The sequence below is a fragment of the Ziziphus jujuba genome, chromosome 8 (assembly GCF_031755915.1).
Source record: "Ziziphus jujuba cultivar Dongzao chromosome 8, ASM3175591v1".
NCBI classification, from domain to species: domain Eukaryota; kingdom Viridiplantae; phylum Streptophyta; class Magnoliopsida; order Rosales; family Rhamnaceae; genus Ziziphus; species Ziziphus jujuba.
Genome location: NC_083386.1, coordinates 7620616 through 7640330, shown reverse-complemented (window position 1 = coordinate 7640330; position 19715 = coordinate 7620616). Strand labels below are relative to the sequence as shown.

General features: G+C 34.7%; 3 protein-coding genes across 3 annotated transcripts; 2 read left to right on the top strand and 1 right to left on the bottom strand.

Annotated features, from left to right (window-relative positions):
- Positions 1-2251: 2251 nt before the first annotated feature.
- Positions 2252-3214, top strand: LOC132805039 (mitogen-activated protein kinase kinase kinase 20-like). Its single transcript, XM_060819790.1, has one exon. The coding sequence runs from the start codon at positions 2252-2254 to the stop codon at positions 3212-3214; it is 963 nt and encodes a 320-aa protein (XP_060675773.1).
- Positions 3215-6978: 3764 nt separating this feature from the next.
- LOC107413005 (UDP-glucosyltransferase 29-like) lies at positions 6979-9930 on the top strand. The gene has a single exon (XM_016020850.4). It carries the CDS (start codon positions 7084-7086, stop codon positions 8428-8430), a length of 1347 nt encoding a protein of 448 aa, XP_015876336.3. The 5' UTR covers positions 6979-7083; the 3' UTR covers positions 8431-9930.
- Positions 9617-18911, bottom strand: LOC107413010 (nuclear pore complex protein NUP1). The gene is made up of 9 exons (XM_048470620.2): positions 18463-18911; positions 17666-17712; positions 17108-17223; positions 16296-16494; positions 15842-16144; positions 15655-15744; positions 14822-15568; positions 13664-14220; positions 9617-11773 (listed from the first exon to the last, which is right to left on the bottom strand). Exons 1-9 carry the CDS (start codon positions 18719-18721, stop codon positions 10132-10134), a joined length of 3960 nt encoding a protein of 1319 aa, XP_048326577.2. The 5' UTR covers positions 18722-18911; the 3' UTR covers positions 9617-10131.
- Positions 18912-19715: the final 804 nt, after the last annotated feature.

The window sequence follows — 19715 nt, the reverse complement described above, 5'->3', positions numbered from 1 at the left end:
GCTTATTTTATTATTTTGTAGTACTGTCCTTAGTCACACACTCTCTATAAGACTCCAGTTGGCCCATTGGACTGAAGGACCAACTCTTTTTATAAGCCCATTGACTTACCCATATTTTTTCTAGTTTTATTATATTATTAAATTATTAGTGTTTTGTGTGTATTAAAAATTAATGGGTAAATGTGACTTGCAGATACTATAAAAAGTCTAGGGTAAGTAAACAAATATATGTAATACGGTATTTTGATATTAGGATTTTCAGAGATCTGAGAGTGGTTTGAGAGTAGTGTGTCCATAGGTACTACTTTACATTGTTTTCTATTTTGCAGGATTAAAGATTTAATTTATCAATGGCTGCATTTGAAGGTTAGTAATTTATGATATATGGAATTTATTATGTATGTTTAGATCCACAAATTCTAACATTCATTGCATTCACAAAAAGGGATACGTTCATTGCTACTTGAAGCCCCAAAACATCCTCGTCTTTCGTTCCAAATACGGTATACAACTTAAGATTTCATATTTCAGATTGGCTAAAGAACCTGGGAAAGAAGATGATTAGTTTATGAATAATAGTAATGAGTTAGGTTTCGAGGAACTGCAATGTACATGTCATCGGAATCTGTAGCACTTGGAGAGATAATCGAACCTCCGTTGGATATATGGTCACTCGATTGTATTGTGATTGATATGATGAGCGGAAAGTGTGCATGGCCAAGTTTGATGAAGCAAGATTTGATTCGTTTTCTTGCTTTTAGCACTAAAGAACCGGAATCGCCAAACCATATGTCTAGCAAAGGGAAAGATTTCTTGAGGAAGTGCTTCATAAGGGATCCAAATAAAGGATGGACGGCCAAGATGTTGTTGAATCATCCATTTGTTGCTGAACAAAACCCATATAAGATGGTGACCAAAATCATATTTGCAATAATATCCATCACATTATTTCAGTTTTTGTTTAATTTTAGCATCCAAAAATTTAAGATTGGGTCGACATCATAATTGGTGCCAATGCTTAAAATTTCTACTACTGACTATCAAACTATACGTATTCTGGATTTCTATAAAAGATGTTGGTACAGGATTTTGAAAAAGTCTTTCGAAGAGTATCTGTCTAGGTTTCCAGAGGGCGAGAAAGTGAAAATTGAAGATGCTCTTCCAAATGGGTTTTTAGAGAATGTAAAGGAAAAGGGATTGGTTGTTGAGCATTGGGCACTGCAAATGAAGATTCTCAAACATACAAACATTGGTGGGTTAATGAGTCACGGTCGATGGGGTTCATTAACAGAGAGCATCAATTTTGGTGTTTCCAATTATATAGCAGCTACTGTGCAATATGAACAGCCGTGCAATGCTAGCAACTCCTATGCAACTCCTATCGAATATTGCAACTTCTCTAAACAACCCTGTTTCTCAGAACCATTGGTTTCTCTCAAAAATTAATATGGGAAAAAAAAAAAAAAATTATATATATATATATATATCTGATTACATTATTCAAAATATATGATTTTTTTTTTTTTATTCAGAGAACTTTTTTTATGTAAATAATTACATTATTCGAAATAGAGCAAATTGATTTTTTTTTTTTTACTCATGTATTTCTTTCAAATAATTTAGGGTATTTATGATATATTACGTTGAGTTTTCTTACCATGCATTATAATAATTACATAATCTAAAGTTGTATAATGTTGAGATAATTTTTAATTAAAAATTTAACATTGAAAAATAAATATTACTAATATTTGAATTATTTTTTTTTCAAAAAGTGAATGTCTGCTTCCAACTTGGCAAAGCGCCGGGGGGGGGGGATGGGGGGCGCGAAGGCATGTTATTTAAATATATATATATATATATATATACGGCATAAATTTATTTTGTTTCCAATGTTAGCAAAGTAATAATAATAATAATAATAAGACAAATCTTATTTTATAAAATAAAAATAAAAAATAAAAAATAAAAAACATGTCACATATCTGTTGGACAATGTTGGCTAAAAAAAAAAAAAAAAAAAAAAGAGCACACACAGAGACAATTTCATAACCTCCACGTGCATTGCAGGTGGACCAAGCGTAATATTTACGAACTTCCCTAAATAGCCCACTAGGAATAGAATTAGCAAAGAGTTAAGAGACCCAGTTGAGTTCGGATTAGTAGACCATCAGCCTATATATATCTAAATTAATGCCATCTTAGAATTGAAAAAGTTAGTGTTTCTTTTTCAGTGTCTCTACTACCAACTATGTATTCATCAGGTGCGTCTTTACTTTCTTGCTCCTCGCGGAACTGGAAGAAGGTGAAAGTTCTTGGTTCTGGTTCTTATGGAATTGTTTGCTTAGCCATACCCATGAACCTAAGACTTTCTTCTAAACTCACCGCTATCAAATCCTCCATCATCCAACACTCCAAGTCTCTTCAGAAGGAGGAAAGGATTCTTCAACACTTTTCCAATTGCTCAGAGAGCATAGTTCATTGTTACGGCAACGAACTAAGCATCGAAAACGGCTATCGACTCTACAATCTCATTCTTGAATATGCCAACGGAGGCGATCTTTTCGACTTGATACACTCCCATCCAGCTGGCAGATTACCAGAACATGATGTCCAGAACTACACCCGTATGATTCTCAAAGGTCTTCACTGCATTCATGAACAAGGCTATGTTCATTGTGATCTTAAGCCCGAAAACATCCTCGTATTTCGTACCCAATACGGTACACAACTTAAGATTTCAGACTTCGGATTGGCCAAAGAACCAGGGAAAGAAGATGAGTCTATGAAGGAGTATAGTAATGAGTTTAGGTTTCGAGGGACACCGCTTTATATGTCCCCAGAATCTGTGGCGTTTGGGGAGATGATCGAGGCTCCGCTGGATATATGGTCGTTGGGTTGCATAGTGATCAATATGATGACAGGGAAGTATGCTTGGCCAAGCAAGATGAAGATGGATTTGGTTCGTTTGCTTGCTTTTAGCAACAAAGAACCGGAATTGCCACGCCATATGTCCGCCAAAGGCAAAGATTTCTTGAGGAAGTGCTTCATTAGGGATCCAAGAAAAAGATGGACGGCTAAGATGTTGTTAAATCATCCATTCGTTGCTGATCAAAACCCATATAACAAGATGAACGCCATGAATTGCTCTCAATCACAAATTGCCAGGTTTTCTCTTCAAGTTGAAAGCGGTAGCAGATGTGGATTTGCTTGAAGAGTTCAAGAAATTCAGAGAAATCAAAAAGAAGTGAAATATCAAAGTCTTTATTAAAATTTGGGTTGTACATTATTATTGAATATTTTTACTGATAGACTATGGTACTTTTTTTGGGTTGTTGATACTGGAATTAATGGACTGTGGTACTCTTTTTCCTTTGTTGATTTTCCCCATTGGGGTTTTTACTTCAAAGGTTTTAAGGAGGCCAAGTCACAAGGTTTTTGTAAGGATTTTATTCGTGGATGGTGGTATTTGTATACTTTTATTTTCTTATAATTAAAGAGTTTTTAGGAGGTGCCAACCTAGTTGGGATGTTCTAATTACTCTTTTCCATTTAGTAATCTTTTCATTGAATATTTTGTTGATTAGCATAATTTTTTTTTTTTTTTTTGGGAATGCTTATTGTGTATCTATTGTAATCAGTCTTACACTAATAATAATATTCATCTAGTATTTCAGTTTTTGTTTAATTTTAGAATCCAAAAATTTAAGCCGAAACATAAGATTGGGTCCACATCACAATTTTTGCTTAAAATTTTCAACTTTGTTTGAATATTTTGTTTTGTAATATATGATAGTAAAGAGCAAAGAAAACACCTAATTGAAATATGATAAGTAATATACGATAGATGATATAACAAGTAATATTTGGAAAACACCATAAGCGTCCCCGCAACTTCTCAATATCAGTATTAGAAAAAGTGCGCTAATGGACCATGAATACAATTTTTTTTTTTTTTTCCTCAAAAGGAGCCAGAAAGAAAAGGTACATTTGGTTCATCATCTAAAGGGTTGCTTTCTTTTTAAGTTTTCTGATAGATTTTCAGTCTACCAAAAAAATCAAATAACCACTAGTCGGATATAGATATTCAATCCCATATTTTATTTATGTACCCAGCTCGTTCTTGTTTGATGATCAGCAATAGAATGTCAAGAAAAAGTGTAAAAGTACTCTAGCTAATCAGTTCCGTAAGAATGTAAAGAAAGCATTCATTATCGTATGATTATTCCTTCAAACGATGAAAAAGAAAATTCACAGATAGATCAATCATATTACTTTAGATTGCAATGAATGATCAATTAATATTCCACCGATTCAAACCTTTTTTAAGTCCAACAATTAGTCGATATCCATATTGTCAACCTTTCTAAAACAAAAGAAAAGAAAAATAAATAATAATATATATAAAAAATAAACAAAAAAAATAAATTATATATCCACATTTTTAATTTTCTCTTAACTCAGATCTTAATTCTTGATTTCTTTCTGAAAATCCAATGATATAACAATATGTTGACAAGTCCAAAATAATAAAATATATATAATAATTGCGATGGGATTGAAAACCCCAGCAAAATAAAAATAAATAAACAAAAAATTGCTCTAGGCATTGAAAAAAATGTGCAAAATATCATTATATATTATATATATGTTTAACTCTCGATTGGAAGTAATGGAGAAGAAATTAGGAGGAAAGCAAAAGAAGTGAGTGATAACATAAAACGAAATTTTACAGCGTTGTCAAAAGTAATTAGCCTAGAAAATTAATGTTCCCTGTGGTCATCCAATAAACTTGCCATTTTATTATCTTTGTATGTAATTTTTTATATATATATCAAAATTCTCCTATCAAGATATTTTTGAAACAATTAAATGGCTAATAATATTCTGATAAAAAAAAAATGATTACATATATAACGTTGGGGATAAGCTTCTTTTGAAGCAAGAATGGTCATTCTCAAGTTTGTTAAAGATACTGAAAACGAATAATTATTATACTTTAATTGATATATCTTTTGGTTATATGTCTAATGTGTTTACTTAGTGTACATGCAATGTTGAACGTAAAGATGCTTTACACTTTTTAAATATTATGCTGCCACACACAACGAGTCCAAGCTTCATAAATAAAATGCCAATTTTATTTAGTCAATTATTTTATTTTATTTTTTACATCACAGCCTCACGTTTAATTTTCCTCCACTTTTGTATTTGTCTTTTTCTTTCTTCGTCACATTATAATAACCTCTGGAATTTATAAAAAATATTGTAACTCTATAGTCGATACAATCTCGTAGCGTTTGTTATGTTCATATATATCTCTCATTTATTAGGATATATCATATAATATATAACTTAAACATTAATGTGATTTTAAAATAAAATAAATAAAACAGGTTGATCGTTGCAAAGCAACTTTACAGTTTTTCTTCAAAAAGATTTCAACTCTTCATCCCCATAATAAATAAATAAAAGTTGAGACATTAATTTTTTTTTTTTTTTTTTTGGTCAAACAAGTTGAAGCGTAATTGGTATGCTTAGCTGACAAATAAAATTAAAATTTAGGTACAATGACAATACATATCACTTGCATAACGGTCTATAATCATACACAATTTAAATTCAGTAGCCCATAATCACAAATAAAGAATGATCCTGCAAAATATTTATTGAATATATATATAGTCTACTACACCATTTTACCCGTAAAAACAGTTGCATACAAATTCTTTTCTCTTTCTAAGGGTGGTATATGAAGAAGGTCCATCTAAATATTACCTTAATTTCTATATATATATCAAGCTAAAAACTGAATCGAACCAGAGAGACAAAGATTAATGAAAGAGAGAGAAAGCAGAGTAGTATCAGAGTTGTAATGCTTCCCTGGTTAGCTCATGGCCATATTTCTCCATTAAATGCTAGCCAAGAAGCTCACTCTTACACACACAAAAATTTTCACGTATTTTTTAATGCTATAAATACGTTTACATCTAGTTGTTTGTTTGTTTTTTTTTTTTTTTTTTTTTTTTTGGTTGAAATTATGATTGCATCTAGTTGGTTGGATATAGGATTTATATTTTTCGGTTGATCCTGAAATGTATTGAACATTTAAACAATGTTTGATAATCTAAAACTAAAACTTGTATCTTAAATGAAAAGTGGTATTTATGATGTAAAATACAGTGGAATGAAGAAAAAAAATTGTCGTGCAAAAAAATACTCCAATCTTTAACATAAACTCTATATTTATATATTTCTTTTCGAACAAAAAACAAAAAAAAAATTATATTTATATATACCTAATGTGAAAATAATTACATATATGTGAAAATGGTTACATACATAGAATAATTTTACAAAAATAATTTTACAATGAGAATCGAATACATCTAAATCAATATTTTTTGAAAAAAAAAAATACCAACTTTATTATGTATATATACATACATAATAAAAATCCACATTTAAATGTAATATACATGCAAATCAATTTATACAGTAAAATTTCCCTACACACTTTTGGCACCCAATTTGTTTTGGAAGACAATGTACTCTGGACAATAAATTTTTTTGTTCCTTACCATTTAACTCTACATGGGGATTTTTCTAGAAATGGTACATAGAGAAAGACTTTTGGACCCCTCTTGAATGTGACTAATTTTGGATAATCTAAAATATCTGAACCTTACACGTTGAACTCATCCCTTGAATCTAACGGGCCAAAACGAGGGACCGGAACAGTAACAATATGTCTGATGCTGCTTCTAGAAGGTCTCCAGAAGTTCATTGCATTGGACTGCAAAATTTTTTGTATTTTTTAATTACAGAGCTGAATGGCTCCATGTACATAAAACAAATTAACGTGACCACAAAAACAGGAGTAGCAAATATATATATATATATATTATATAAATATAAATTCAATCTGATTGGCCACAAGAGGAGACCTTTATCTACAATCTTCAATTTAATTTCTTTTATATACATCATTAGCCGTCCACAGACACAAAGTAGATCTCAAAAGTGTTTCAGCAAAATCCGAAAAAAAAGTAGATCTCGAAGTGAAAGAGAGAAAGTGAAAGTCATGGTGGATGCTACGCAGAGGAGTAGTATCAAAGTTTTAATGCTTCCATGGTTAGCTCATGGCCATATATCTCCATTCCTGGAGCTAGCCAAGAAGCTCACTCAAAGAAATTTCCACATATTTTTGTGTTCTTCTCCTGTAAATCTCAATTCCATCAAACCAAAACTTCTATCTCATCCAACTTTCTCCATTTCTATACAACTAGTGGAGCTTCATCTTCCATCCCTTCCTGATCTTCCTCCTCAAAAACACACAACCAAAGGCCTCCCACCACATCTCATGCACACTCTCATGAAAGCCATGGACATGGCAAGCTCTGACTTCTCCAAAATCCTTGAGACCCTCAAACCAGATTTGGTCATTCATGATTTTTACCCTCTTTGGGTACCTGATTTAGCCTCTTCTCTAAATATCCCACATATTGCTTTTCTTACCAATGGGGCAACCATGATGTGCTTTGGAACTCATCATGTGAAGAACATCAACAAAGATGATGAATTCCCATTTCCAGAAATCTGTTCAGATGCTTATATAAAAAAGTTTACACAAATGATTCAGACTGCCACGAAAGATGGTGGTAGTAAAGCTCTTCGATTATACGAAACATCTTGTAATATCATTTTGATAAAGTCTTTCAGAGAGCTTGAGGGAAAATATATGGATTTTCTCTCTGATTCTTTTGGCAAGAAAGTTTTACCAGTTGGTCCTCTTGTTCCAGAATCTGTCCATGATGATGAAGGCATGGACATCATCAACTGGCTAGACAAGAAAGAAAAATCTTCGACCGTGTTCGTGTCGTTTGGAAGTGAGAGTTACCTCTCTAAGGAAGATATGGAGGAGGTAGCTCATGGTTTAGAGCTTAGCAATGTGAATTTCATATGGGTGGTTAGGTTTCCAGAGGGAGAGAAAATTAAGCTAGAAGATGCTCTGCCTCGAGGGTTTTTGGAAAGGGTAAGAGAAAGAGGAATGGTTGTTGAAAATTGGGCACCCCAAATGAAAATTCTTGAGCATTCAAGCATTGGTGGGTTTGTGAGTCATTGTGGATGGAGTTCATTCATGGAGAGCATGAAATTTGGTGTTCCAATAATTGCAGTGCCTATACAGTTTGATCAGCCATTCAATGCTAGACTAGCAGCAGTTTCTGGGGTTGGTTTGGAGGTTAAGAGGGACGAAAATTGGAAGCTCGAAAGGGAAAATATAGCAAAAGTGATCAAAGATGTGGTGGTGGAAAAAACAGGGCAAGATATTCGAAGAAAAGTGGAAGAAATGAGCCAACACATAAAAACGAAAGCTGATGAAGATGTTGAGTTTGTTGTAAAACAACTTTTACAAGTTTGTGGAATGTGAATCTTAAGCTTCTTATGCTTTGTTATGATCATCAATTACCTAGTACTATTGGTGATAAAAAATAAAAATTAAAAATTACTATTGATAATAATAAGGAAAATAATGTTGATCTTAATCAATAAATCTTCCAATGTCTTAGCCAATCAATTAATACTGATGTGTCGTTTCATCATTTAATGTTTCACAGCGTGAAATAGTTTGTTTTCATAAACTAGTTGAGCATTCAACTGAAGCCATCGGAAGTCTAACCAATATTATTGCAATAATGGCTACCCACCCCCTTGAAGAGGAGGGCAGTTGGCAGATGTGGATGATGATTTGGAGTTTATTATCTCCATTTTTCTGAAACTAAGTAGGGAAAAAAAAAGGATTTAAGTAACTTTTGAACAAAATGAGGACAAATCACTAATCGTACAAGAAAATCCCCTACCGATAGAATTTCTACATTTTTTCGTTCAACCTTTATTCATAGAGCTTCACCATATAGTGTACTACAACTCGCTACAAAAAAATTCAATTCAATTAGATTACATTTCTCTTTGTAATAGTTGATTAGGGCATTTACCCCCTTCCCAAAAAAAAGAAAAAAGAAAAAAATTGTTTAGGGGCCAGTGCAATTTAGTCTCTGTTTCACCACCATGGAATTTTTCCATCTTTTGTGGAACTTACGGCTTGTATCCCTTCTTTTTTACTTTAAGAAAGTCCCAGAAATACTTCTCAGCTCAAGTCCCTTCCGGTTTCCAGACGTTATACAGTTAAGGAACTTGGTTATCATGAACTATATTCTTTTCCTTTTTAAAAAAGATGAAAAATTAAAACTCTATACCATTTTGAATTCTCTAAAACCCAAAATTCATGGACTTCACTTGAGAATTTCATCATCACAGCGACCTAAACCTAATTTTCAATATTACAAATAACAGGAATGATAAAAAAATTATTTAAATTAATTTATACGAGAAAACAAGAAAAGGGAAAAAGAAAATTCTCACCATAAGAGTTTATTAATAATTAATATTCAATAACCTTGAGGCAGCATAAAAGAAAATCAACAGTCTACCAACACCACATCAGTTGCAGTGAAGAAAAAAGAGATCGAGATCATTCAAATTTTAAATAATGAAATGCGAATCTAAAATTTACAAACGAATCGAAGAACTGAAAATTTTAAAAAATTTTAAAAAAATAAAAAAATTCAGTGCCTGATGCATCCCGACACACCGGAAAGGAACAAGCATAGAAGCTTTTGTTTGAGAGAGATACATAACCGTTTTCCTTTTTTATGATACAAATAGCAGAGTACACAGAACAGAGTGAATAGCACATTTATCGCCAAAACAGAAATCTATGGCCTACATGTACTAGTACAAAGCATAAACGTTCCTTACACTAGATAGAGAGAGATTGATACAAAATTGTGAAAACTTATGCTGGCAGTGCGACCATAATTTTCCCTTAAAAAGAAACAAAAGTAAAAGAAAAAGCCCAAAAAAAAAAAAATTAAGAGAAATATTTAGGAGGAGAAAACAGAATCGTCTGACCTTCTGGACTTTATAGAAGCTGATCACGTTCAAATAATTCAGGATGACCAACATAACCAGCAACCTCCTGCTGGCGGGGTATTGCAATGGTAAAAATTGTTTTGCACAATCGCAATTCACTACGAAATTTGATGAGGAAACACCAACACTGCCAGTGCAATTACTTCTTCCGCTGCTTACCTTTAATCTTGTAAAATTTTCTATTAGACTTGTCACCACCACCACCACCACCACTTCCCATGGAGAAGTTACTCCCTTCAGGAAGTAATCCCATACTACTGGAGACTGGAAATGGAGAAGGGTTCTGAGGGGCTGGCACATTCAATTGGCTTCCGAATTGAAATGGAGTACTTGCCGATGGACCCGCTGAACCGAATTGAAATGGAGATGGAGAGGGTGAAGGCAAGACTGGTTGTTGACCAAATACTGGGACCGAAGGTACTGATGCTACAGTGTCCTCAGCCATGCTGTCTTCCATATTCATTTGATCATTATTAGCTGGGGCAGAAGAACTAAATGAGAAAGCAGAACTAGGGTTACCAAACGAAGGCTGTGTTGAGGCACTAACGGAGGGTGAACTGAATGAAAAAATGGAACTTGTTGATGCACCATTGGATGATCCAAAAAATGCAGGTGCACTATTTGTGGCAGCAACAGAACTTGTCGTTGCCCCAAAAACCATGGGTCCACTGTTTGTGGTAGCAGCAGAACCTGTGGACGCCCCAAAAACCATAGGTGGATTGATCGTTGTAGCACCAGAAGCTGTGGATGGTCCAAAGGAAAATCCAGAAGATGGTGATGCAGAACTGAATGTGGAACCAAATATGGAAGATTTTGCAGGTTGCCAACTGGTACCCAACAAGCCTGCAGGAGTACCGCTACTGGAGCTAATGGGGTTGGTATCTGATGCCGAAGCAGAGGAACCAAGTCCAGTAGTTCCTGAACCAAACACTTTAGCAGCAGTAGTAGAACCAAAGATAGAACTGCCAGTAGAGATGCTATTCCCAGCCAAACCTGAGGATGGAGAAGATGAGGTTGAACCAAATTGAATAGGTATACTAGTGGAGGATGCATTCCCAGTCCCAACAGACAATGCCTGACTATTAGGCATAGATCCACTGCCAGCACCGAAAGTAGAACTCTTAGATTGGTTATCAGCAGTTGAAGTAGCAGTTGCACCAAACCCAAAAATGCTACTGCCAGTGCTTGCAGTGGCAGGAGCTGTGACACTAAATGGTGTGCCACTTATACCAAAACCTGTGTCCTTGGCCATGCTTTCTGTGGATGGCAAGTCCGACGTGGCTGAAACTGGTGCAACCGCAGTTGAAGCTGTAGAACCAAATTTAAAAACTGATACAGCTGGAAATGAAGATGCAGGAGTCGAGGTCAAGAGACTGCCACTGGAGGCAAGGATGGTGGAAGCAGTACTGACACTAGGGGTGGAAATACGGCTAACAACACTGGTGATTGTTGAACTACTGGATGAATTTTGACTTTTCAAGCTATTGAAATCTACAGGGGTAGCAGAAGTTGAAGCTAAAGATCCATTATTAAGAATAGAACTATTAGGATGGTTGCCAAAGGAGAATGTACTAGGAGTTGGCGTTGGCGTTGGCGTTGGCGTTGGTGTTGGTGTTGGTGTTGGTGTTGGTGTTGGTGTTGGTGTTGAGAAAGGAGAAGGAAGTCCAGTTTCAGGTATATTAGAAAACACCCCATAATCTGAAACGTCATTAATACCAACTTTCGATGGCTTGGGCACTTTAAGTACAGAATCTGTTGCATTGGCTGGCACCGTCGGAAAGCTGTACATGAAGCAAGCAGAAGAAAAACAATAAATTTAGACATACAAGTTCTAAAATGAGAATGCCACCAGGTAACATAATTTTAGATGTTACTACCAAAGAAATATTCTCAGTAATTCTCACTGCGCTGCATATTGCTATAAATAGCCATCCAGTACTCATTTTTACCAAATATATCTCAAGGAGATGGATCACACAGACACAATCAGCCAACCCAGTTACACTTACACCAGACCCAAAACATGCACCAACCATACATCATTTTCACATCTAATATGTCATACAATCTACATCCATATTTCTGCATCAAGCAACATGGCACATTGTTTCATATTGCAATATAGAACACCTACCCCACCCTCCCCTTTAAAAAATAAATAAAGCAACTCACACACCTAGCATAAAATAAAAGAGTGAAATTTATAATATCCAGCAAAAACAACAGATAAACATTAAAACGATCTAAATCTAAGAAAAGAAAAACAAGCCTTGAAAAGGATAACCAAAGCCTACAAACATCTAATTAGGAAAATGAAATTGTTGCAAAGATATCTTCTTATCACAAACCCAAAAGCATGGAATAGCAGCAAACGCCCATCATTGCAGCCAATTCAACCTATGTTCTATAAATAATGACGCATGTTTCTGCAGAAACTGACTTAACTACATAACAGGAATTCTGCATCTTTTTAAAAAGAGGTGCTTTTTAATGAGAATCTTTAATATACAAAACCATTAGATAAATTAGGAGTGAGATGGATCTAGAAGTATAATTTCTCAGTTTGAGATAGATCTAGAAGTATAATTTCTCAGTTTCACAAATACAACACACTCTTAATCTTGTATATACTAGACCAAAACTAGACCTATTAGCCTTGGATAGACTGACGCATGTTTCTGCAGAAACCGACTTAACTACATAACAGGAATTCTGCATCTTTTTAAAAAGAAGTGCTTTTTAACGAGAATCTTTAATATACAAAACCATTAGATAAATTAGGAGTGAGATGGATCTAGAAGTATAATTTCTCAGTTTCACAAATACAACACACTCTTAATCTTTTATATACTAGACCAAAACTAGACCTATTAGCCTTGGATAGACTGACGCATGTTTCTGCAGAAACCGACTTAACTACATAACAGGAATTCTGCATCTTTTTAAAAAGAAGTGCTTTTTAATGAGAATCTTTAATATACAAAACCATTAGATAAATTAGGAGTGAGATGGATCTAGAAGTATAATTTCTCAGTTTCACAAATACAACACACTCTTCATCTTGTATATACCAGACCAAAACTAGACCTATTAGCCTTGGATAGACTGACGCATGTTTCTGCAGAAACCGACTTAACTACATAACAGGAATTCTGCATCTTTTTAAAAAGAAGTGCTTTTTAATGAGAATCTTTAATATACAAAACCATTAGATAAATTAGGAGTGAGATGGATCTAGAAGTATAATTTCTCAGTTTCACAAATACAACACACTCTTAATCTTGTATATACTAGACCAAAACTAGACCTATTAGCCTTGGATAGACTGCGATGAATATTAAACTATACCAGTTTATTTTCTCGAATGAAATATGTTTTTAGATAGTCAATCATTGCATCGGTGTGCATCTCCGTTAATGTGTATGTGTATGATATCACAGTTGATATCTTTCCTCTGCTTTTTGTTCTCATTATCTAATAAAACTCTAATTACTTATCAAAAAATTGGAAAAACAAAAATGAAAACCATCATCAATATCTCAATATATATATATATATATATATAAATATAAAAATGCAAGTGCAGTATTTAAAAACCAATGAAGCTTCTGAAACAGTTGCAAAGACAACAAATTACAATCTCCCATCATCTACGAGCCAAGAAGATTAACCTGCTTGAGGTTTCAGGCTTTGGGTCTGAAAAAGAACCAAATACTGTGGCTGCTGATTCAGTAACAACTGCTGGGGTGGAAGCAAATGTTGTAAATGTCTCTGGAACTTTGTCAACAGATTTAGAGCCAAAAGCATATATGGAAGAAGCAGCATTTGAATCTTTCATCGATGCAACTTTATCCCCAAGATTAAATATGGGTTGAGCAACATTTGACACCTTGGGTGGAGAAGCCACATCAGATGTCAAGGAAGACTGAGCTGCAGCCTCAGTGCGCAAAACAGACATGCTAGGGGAAGATGCACCAGTAATGACAACGCTGCTATTTTTCTCAGCACATACAGATCCATCAGAGGTTTGTGGATCAGTTTTTCTATTCACTGCAGATATAGAAGGTTTGCATTCCACAAAAGCAGGGGGCTTCTCCAATCTAACAGCTTCGGTATTGTGGCTCTTCCTCTCTGCCGACAATGTATCCACCTTTTGTCTCCCATCGGTCAATGAATGAGATATGGCACCACCATTAGCATATACATCATCATCCAGCTCCAAAAAATCCTACAAGGAATATCCATAACAAAATTTTGAAGTTTCAATCTCACACAGGGGAAAAAAAAAAAAAAAATCAATAAATATTAAAGAGGACATTCACAGGAGAGAGAGAGAGAGAGAGAGAAAGCACTATTTCACAGTGAAAAACCTTTTTGGAAGACCATTCTAATGTGGAATTCATAAGAAATATTTTAACCAAACTATCACACAGCACATTTAGCTTACTGTAAGGACATTCTATGATCAGACAGATTCTGTATGCAGTAACTTCAAATATGATATAACAGCAGAAAAACCAGGAAACATAGAAAAGATGCAGTACAAATTACATACAAACACACAACAACAGAGTCAACAACCATATAAATGTCTCTGTTGGAGGGAAGCATTCCAGTGAAAGTAATCATCTAAGCCCTTGAACAAATCCAACAATGTATAAATCACTGTATTAAATTCCCATAACTTCTTAATGTTTATGAACTGTTGGATATATTTAGACAAAGGATGAGGTCATTTGTCAAAATGACTGTCAGATATCATGTCTATGGACCACTACACTATATGTAAGGTTAAATATAGATATATGGAAACTACAAAAACAAAATACCTCATGTGCACTCATACGAAAAGCGCACTTCTTTTGTGGAGGAGAGGCAACAAAGATTGGTGTAGTGGAAACTGTAGTTTCAATGCACATCGATGTATTCTTCTTTGGCACTGCAGAATCTACACCATTCACCATAGCAGTAGACTTTTCACAAGAAGCAACAATCTTTAACGGACCATTTTCTTTAACCATGTCTTGTTTAGGAGAAGTAGACTCTCGAGCATCGGGTATTGTCTTGTCAAGTGAACCATCCAACTTATTGTCTTGTACATCAACAAAAAATTTTGATGAATCAACAGCCTCAAGACTTTTCAGAGCCTTTCCATGAAGCATGGATGGTGACAGCTTGGTAGGTGATTTATCCATTAAAGTAAGTAGCTTTGGTCCACAAGATTTGTCTTTTGGTGAGACCAACTTATCAAGTTGCTGCAATATTTTAGAAGCCATCTCACTTGACTTTGTTGGAACAGAGGAGAAACTTGTACTAGGCAAAGTGCCTTCCTCATTTTCAGTTGAAGCTTTCCTGTAATCATTCTTAAGTTCACCAAATGAATTCAGCTTCTGTATTGAAGATGATGGTTTTTGAGCAGCCACAGAACTAAGTCCAGTACCAGAAATAGAAAGGCTACCAGAAACAGGTGGACTCAAGCCTCTAGAAGATAGAAGGCTTTGTTTTTGACGAATTCTACGTATTGAACCAACCGATCCAATGTCATTGTCTAACACAGAACTCCGGCGCTTCAAAGACTGAAAATAAAAAAACAGCCCACATGATTATCTTGGTGTGAATCCCAAAATATAAAGAAGCATTCAATAACCAATAGATATCTTACCCCTTGTTTAGATGAAGAAAATAGGCTTTGCTCCCTGGCAAATTGAGATGATAATGGTCCGCCATAAGCACTAACTGCAGACCCAACACCCTGGAATATGATCAGACAGAAATAAGAACATTATCTCTAAACAAATTTCAAAATTAAAAACAATAATAATAGAAGTTATTGTTCCAAGCATAGAAACCTTCAAGGAAGTTGTTTGGTGCACTCGAGAATATGGCGTTCTAGCCATAGTATATATAGCAGTTCTGCCACGAGATCTTGGGGTAATAAAACCATTTGCTGAAGCATCTGCATGGCCAGAAGTTCTTGGTGCAAGTGGTGTAATGGGTAATTTTGAAGGAAAAGGTAGACTGCTCAAAGCAGCTGAATTTTCCCTGAATGCTTGACTTCGAAAGCTTAGTGTTGACGGGGACACTTTTGAAGGCCTACTGCCCATGTAAGCTTTTGCAAGCTCCGCAGGCGAAGCAACATCCTCATCAAGGACCTGAACACATGTTTAACCACTAAAAGTGAACAGAGTGCCAGAGAGTGCAATATTCAACTTGTTCCCTCGTAAAAAAAATATATATTATACAACCACAAAAAACCCTCAACAAGCATAAGAACCAAAAGTAAATTTAATAAAAGTATCATACACTGGAGCCCACAGCCGGTGTAGAAACAAGATGGGTCTCTATTCCATTTGCTCGTGCATGCATTTTAGGAAAAGCATCCTGTTTGTGATGAGACATAAATGATTTCAAAGGGATCGCTTCAGAACTTTTTTCTCCATTCTCAATTGATGTATCAATTGTTTTCGAATGCAGAAGGGCAGTCAAACGATCAATCTCAGATCTGCATAGTGATTGAAAATGGTTAGTTAGAGAATCATTTATGAAGAGGAAGATAAAAAAATAAATAAATAAAAAGAAGCTAATGCGAATATCAGAATTCGCTGAGAATATGAAATCATAACAAAGAATTGTCGGTAGGTCCTTGCTTTCATTGATTAGAATAGAAAGGCCATGCAATGGACTATATGATACAGGAACTAGACTGTAAAGTGGCCCTAAATGCATTCAGTTCATTACATTCACTAAAAACCCCCCATTATTTTCGGCCCCTTTTTTAACATGCAGTAACTGTTCATGAAGGAAATAATTGAAACCAAACTCTGAAGCTGTTCATGAAGGAAATAATTGAAACCAAAGTTGTATTCTACATCATCATCATCATCATCATGATGTATACAAAACAGACATCACTTATCAACAAAACTGATGCTAGCATAACATTTTCAACTCCATACTCCCCCCCCCCCTCCCCTCTTCTCTTTTTGTGTAATAACTCTCAACTCCATATGTTCAGAAAACCCATAATATACCAATTACATGAATCTATTTTCTAGAAGTTCCATGGAGAGTCTAATAATTCTTTAACTGCAATAATAAGGGATACATAAACTTGCCTGTTAAAGGTTTTCCGCTTTAAAATTTGTTCAAGCTCATTCAACCCGCCTCCATTAGAACTCTTACTTGGAGCATCACTTTGGTCAACAGCTCCTAGCCGCCCACCAGGATTGTCCTTTCACAAAAGTAACAATTGCACGGAACACAGAGATATGAACAAGATATACCAAGAATATTGTAATATTGGAAAATACAAAAAATATAATTTGGAAAAACACAGACGAACAAGCTATGATACATAAGATGGGTGGAATATATCTTGACTTATAAAAACACTTCCTTAACTAAACTATCTACCAAAAAAACCCTATAATGTTCTGCCACTCACCAAAAATGGTAGTCCTAATGAGGCCTATAGACAGTAAAAAACAAAAATAACTTGATCTTGGGTTCTATTCAAACTCACAAGCCACAGCTTAAATTATAAAGGAAGGAAAGAAGAGGAGAGAGGGAGGGAGGAGGGGGGGAGAGAGAGAGAGAGAGAGAAACCGACATCTTATAGAACAAAAATCATAGAAAGATGGAAAGAAATATAATATATAACCATAGAAACTTACTGTGGTAATTGCTTCTTGTTGCCTATTACTTGCTTCAGAATTTGCCTCTGATAAAACAATTAAAATTTTAGGACATGGAACAAGTTAAAAAATAACCGAAGACCACGACCATCCGTTCAACTTGACCATAAAATGGAAGAAAGGGGAAGCAAATACAAACTTCAACTATGTGTCAAAAGGCGTCGCTCAAACTCAAACAGTAACAAGCCATTAACTGGTTCTGAAGAACCAATTTCAACCATCATCTCAAAAAAATTTAAAAACCAACAATAATAAGAAGGGGGAAAAAAAAAGAGCAAATCGTAAATGACCAAGTGCACTTTCATAACACAGAAAACACATATATAATCGCAAATGTATCTATGCAAGATTTGTTTCATGGAAGTGAAAGTCATATAGCTACAGTTCACATATTTCGCTACTCCAATGCATCTCCGGGAAATTTGTTTCAAGTATACAAGATTACGGCCAATGAATCACTTTCGCCTTTCTCATTGTGCACTTCAGAGGACCCACTAACTCAGCAATATTTTCATGAAGAATTTCCAGAACGTAACTAAAAATTTCTTTACACAGAGCGAGGAGAAAAACACACAATTGCAACATGCACAAACTACAGAAACCCAAAATCACAAAAAAGAAACACACGAAACCCTAAAAGACTCTACAACCAGTAACCCACCCAAAAAAAAAAAAAAAAAAAAAAGACCAAAATTTTCAGAAAAAATATACAAGATGGGAACAAAAAGCAAAAAAACGAATTTTAAAAAAAAAAAAGGATAAAAGAAAAAACAAACCCGTGGACGGTGGCTGAGGCGGAGGGAGGCGTTTTCTGAAAAAGGTGGAGAAAAATCTGTGGGCGCTAGAGGTGATGAGGCGGTGCGCCGGATCGACCAGCTTCGAGAGCCAACCGCCGGTAGGGTTCCGGAGAGCCGTCGGCGGCCGATCGTATGGAGTCGAATGCGTCGTCCTCCTGAAGGGCTTCTTCCGGAACTTCCCTCCTGCACCCAATCCCGCTCCTTCATACGACTGCCTCGCTTCCCGCGCCGTCTCCATTAGAGAGAGAGAAGAATGAAAGAGAGAGAAACAGATTGTTAGGGTTTGAATTTTGGGGGGGGGTTAGAGAGAGAGAAAACGGTGGAGAAAGAAAGTGCAGCTAAGCGACTTAGGGTTTTAATTGCAGAGAGACAAAGAAAGAGAAAAAGAGAGAACAGAGAAAAAAAATTATATAATATTTCGCAAAATAATATATGTGAGGGAGCGGATATATATATTGGGTTGTACGTATTTATTTATGGACATTGTATTTTATTTTTGGTATTTTTCTTTATTTTGCTAATACTTTTAAGAAAAGTGACGGACATGCCTGATATGACGAAAATAGGCAAGGTGATGGGTGTTTTTTACATCGCCGAATCTATTGAAGGTGTTGATTTTGTGTTTGGGTTGAAGGGCATTATTGGCATCGGTAAAATGGTCTTTTTTCTTTCCTTTTTTTCCCATTATATTTTTGGCTAAGAGCAAAAGGTGGTTTTTATTATTATTTTACGATTATTTCAAATTCTATATAAAGGAAACGTATAAATTCTTAAGGATATATACCCAGAAAAAGAAAAAATGCTTATGATAATAAGGTTTGTAACTTTTTTATGGTAATATATTTAAACTTATTGCAAATAAATATAGCAAAAACAAAAACTTTACATCAATAAATATTGAATTAACAAAATATAGAAATGCAATGATTGAAAAAGGAATCAATATTCTCTAGAGGTAAGGAATTGATCCAGAGAAAAATAAAGAACTTTTAAGCTACAAAATTTAATTGTTGATTGAAAAAAAGTTCCTATTTATAATCTTTTAATTAGAACTTGAAGGAAGATATATATATATATTAATTAAGGTAGGATAGGATTTTTTTTTTTTCTCTTTTCCAAGAATAAAAAAAGAAGGCTACATAGTTTGATAAATGTATAAATACTATTTTATTACTTAAGAATTAATCAATACGTAAATTGAAAATGCAATTCCTACTTGACATGGTAATTGA

Bases quoted from the DNA above. Each gene is read 5' to 3' on its own strand.
- LOC132805039 (XM_060819790.1), top strand. From the start codon at position 2,252: ATGTATTCATCAGGTGCGTCTTTACTTTCTTGCTCCTCGCGGAACTGG.
- LOC107413005 (XM_016020850.4), top strand. From the start codon at position 7,084: ATGGTGGATGCTACGCAGAGGAGTAGTATCAAAGTTTTAATGCTTCCA.
- LOC107413010 (XM_048470620.2), bottom strand. From the start codon at position 18,721: ATGGAGACGGCGCGGGAAGCGAGGCAGTCGTATGAAGGAGCGGGATTG. The intron at 16,495-17,107 runs GCAAGTTTATGT...ATCACTATGCAG, and splicing joins AAGCGGAAAACCTTTAACAG to ATCTGAGATTGATCGTTTGA. The intron at 11,774-13,663 runs GTTAATCTTCTT...CTTCATGTACAG, and splicing joins AAGCCTGAAACCTCAAGCAG to CTTTCCGACGGTGCCAGCCA.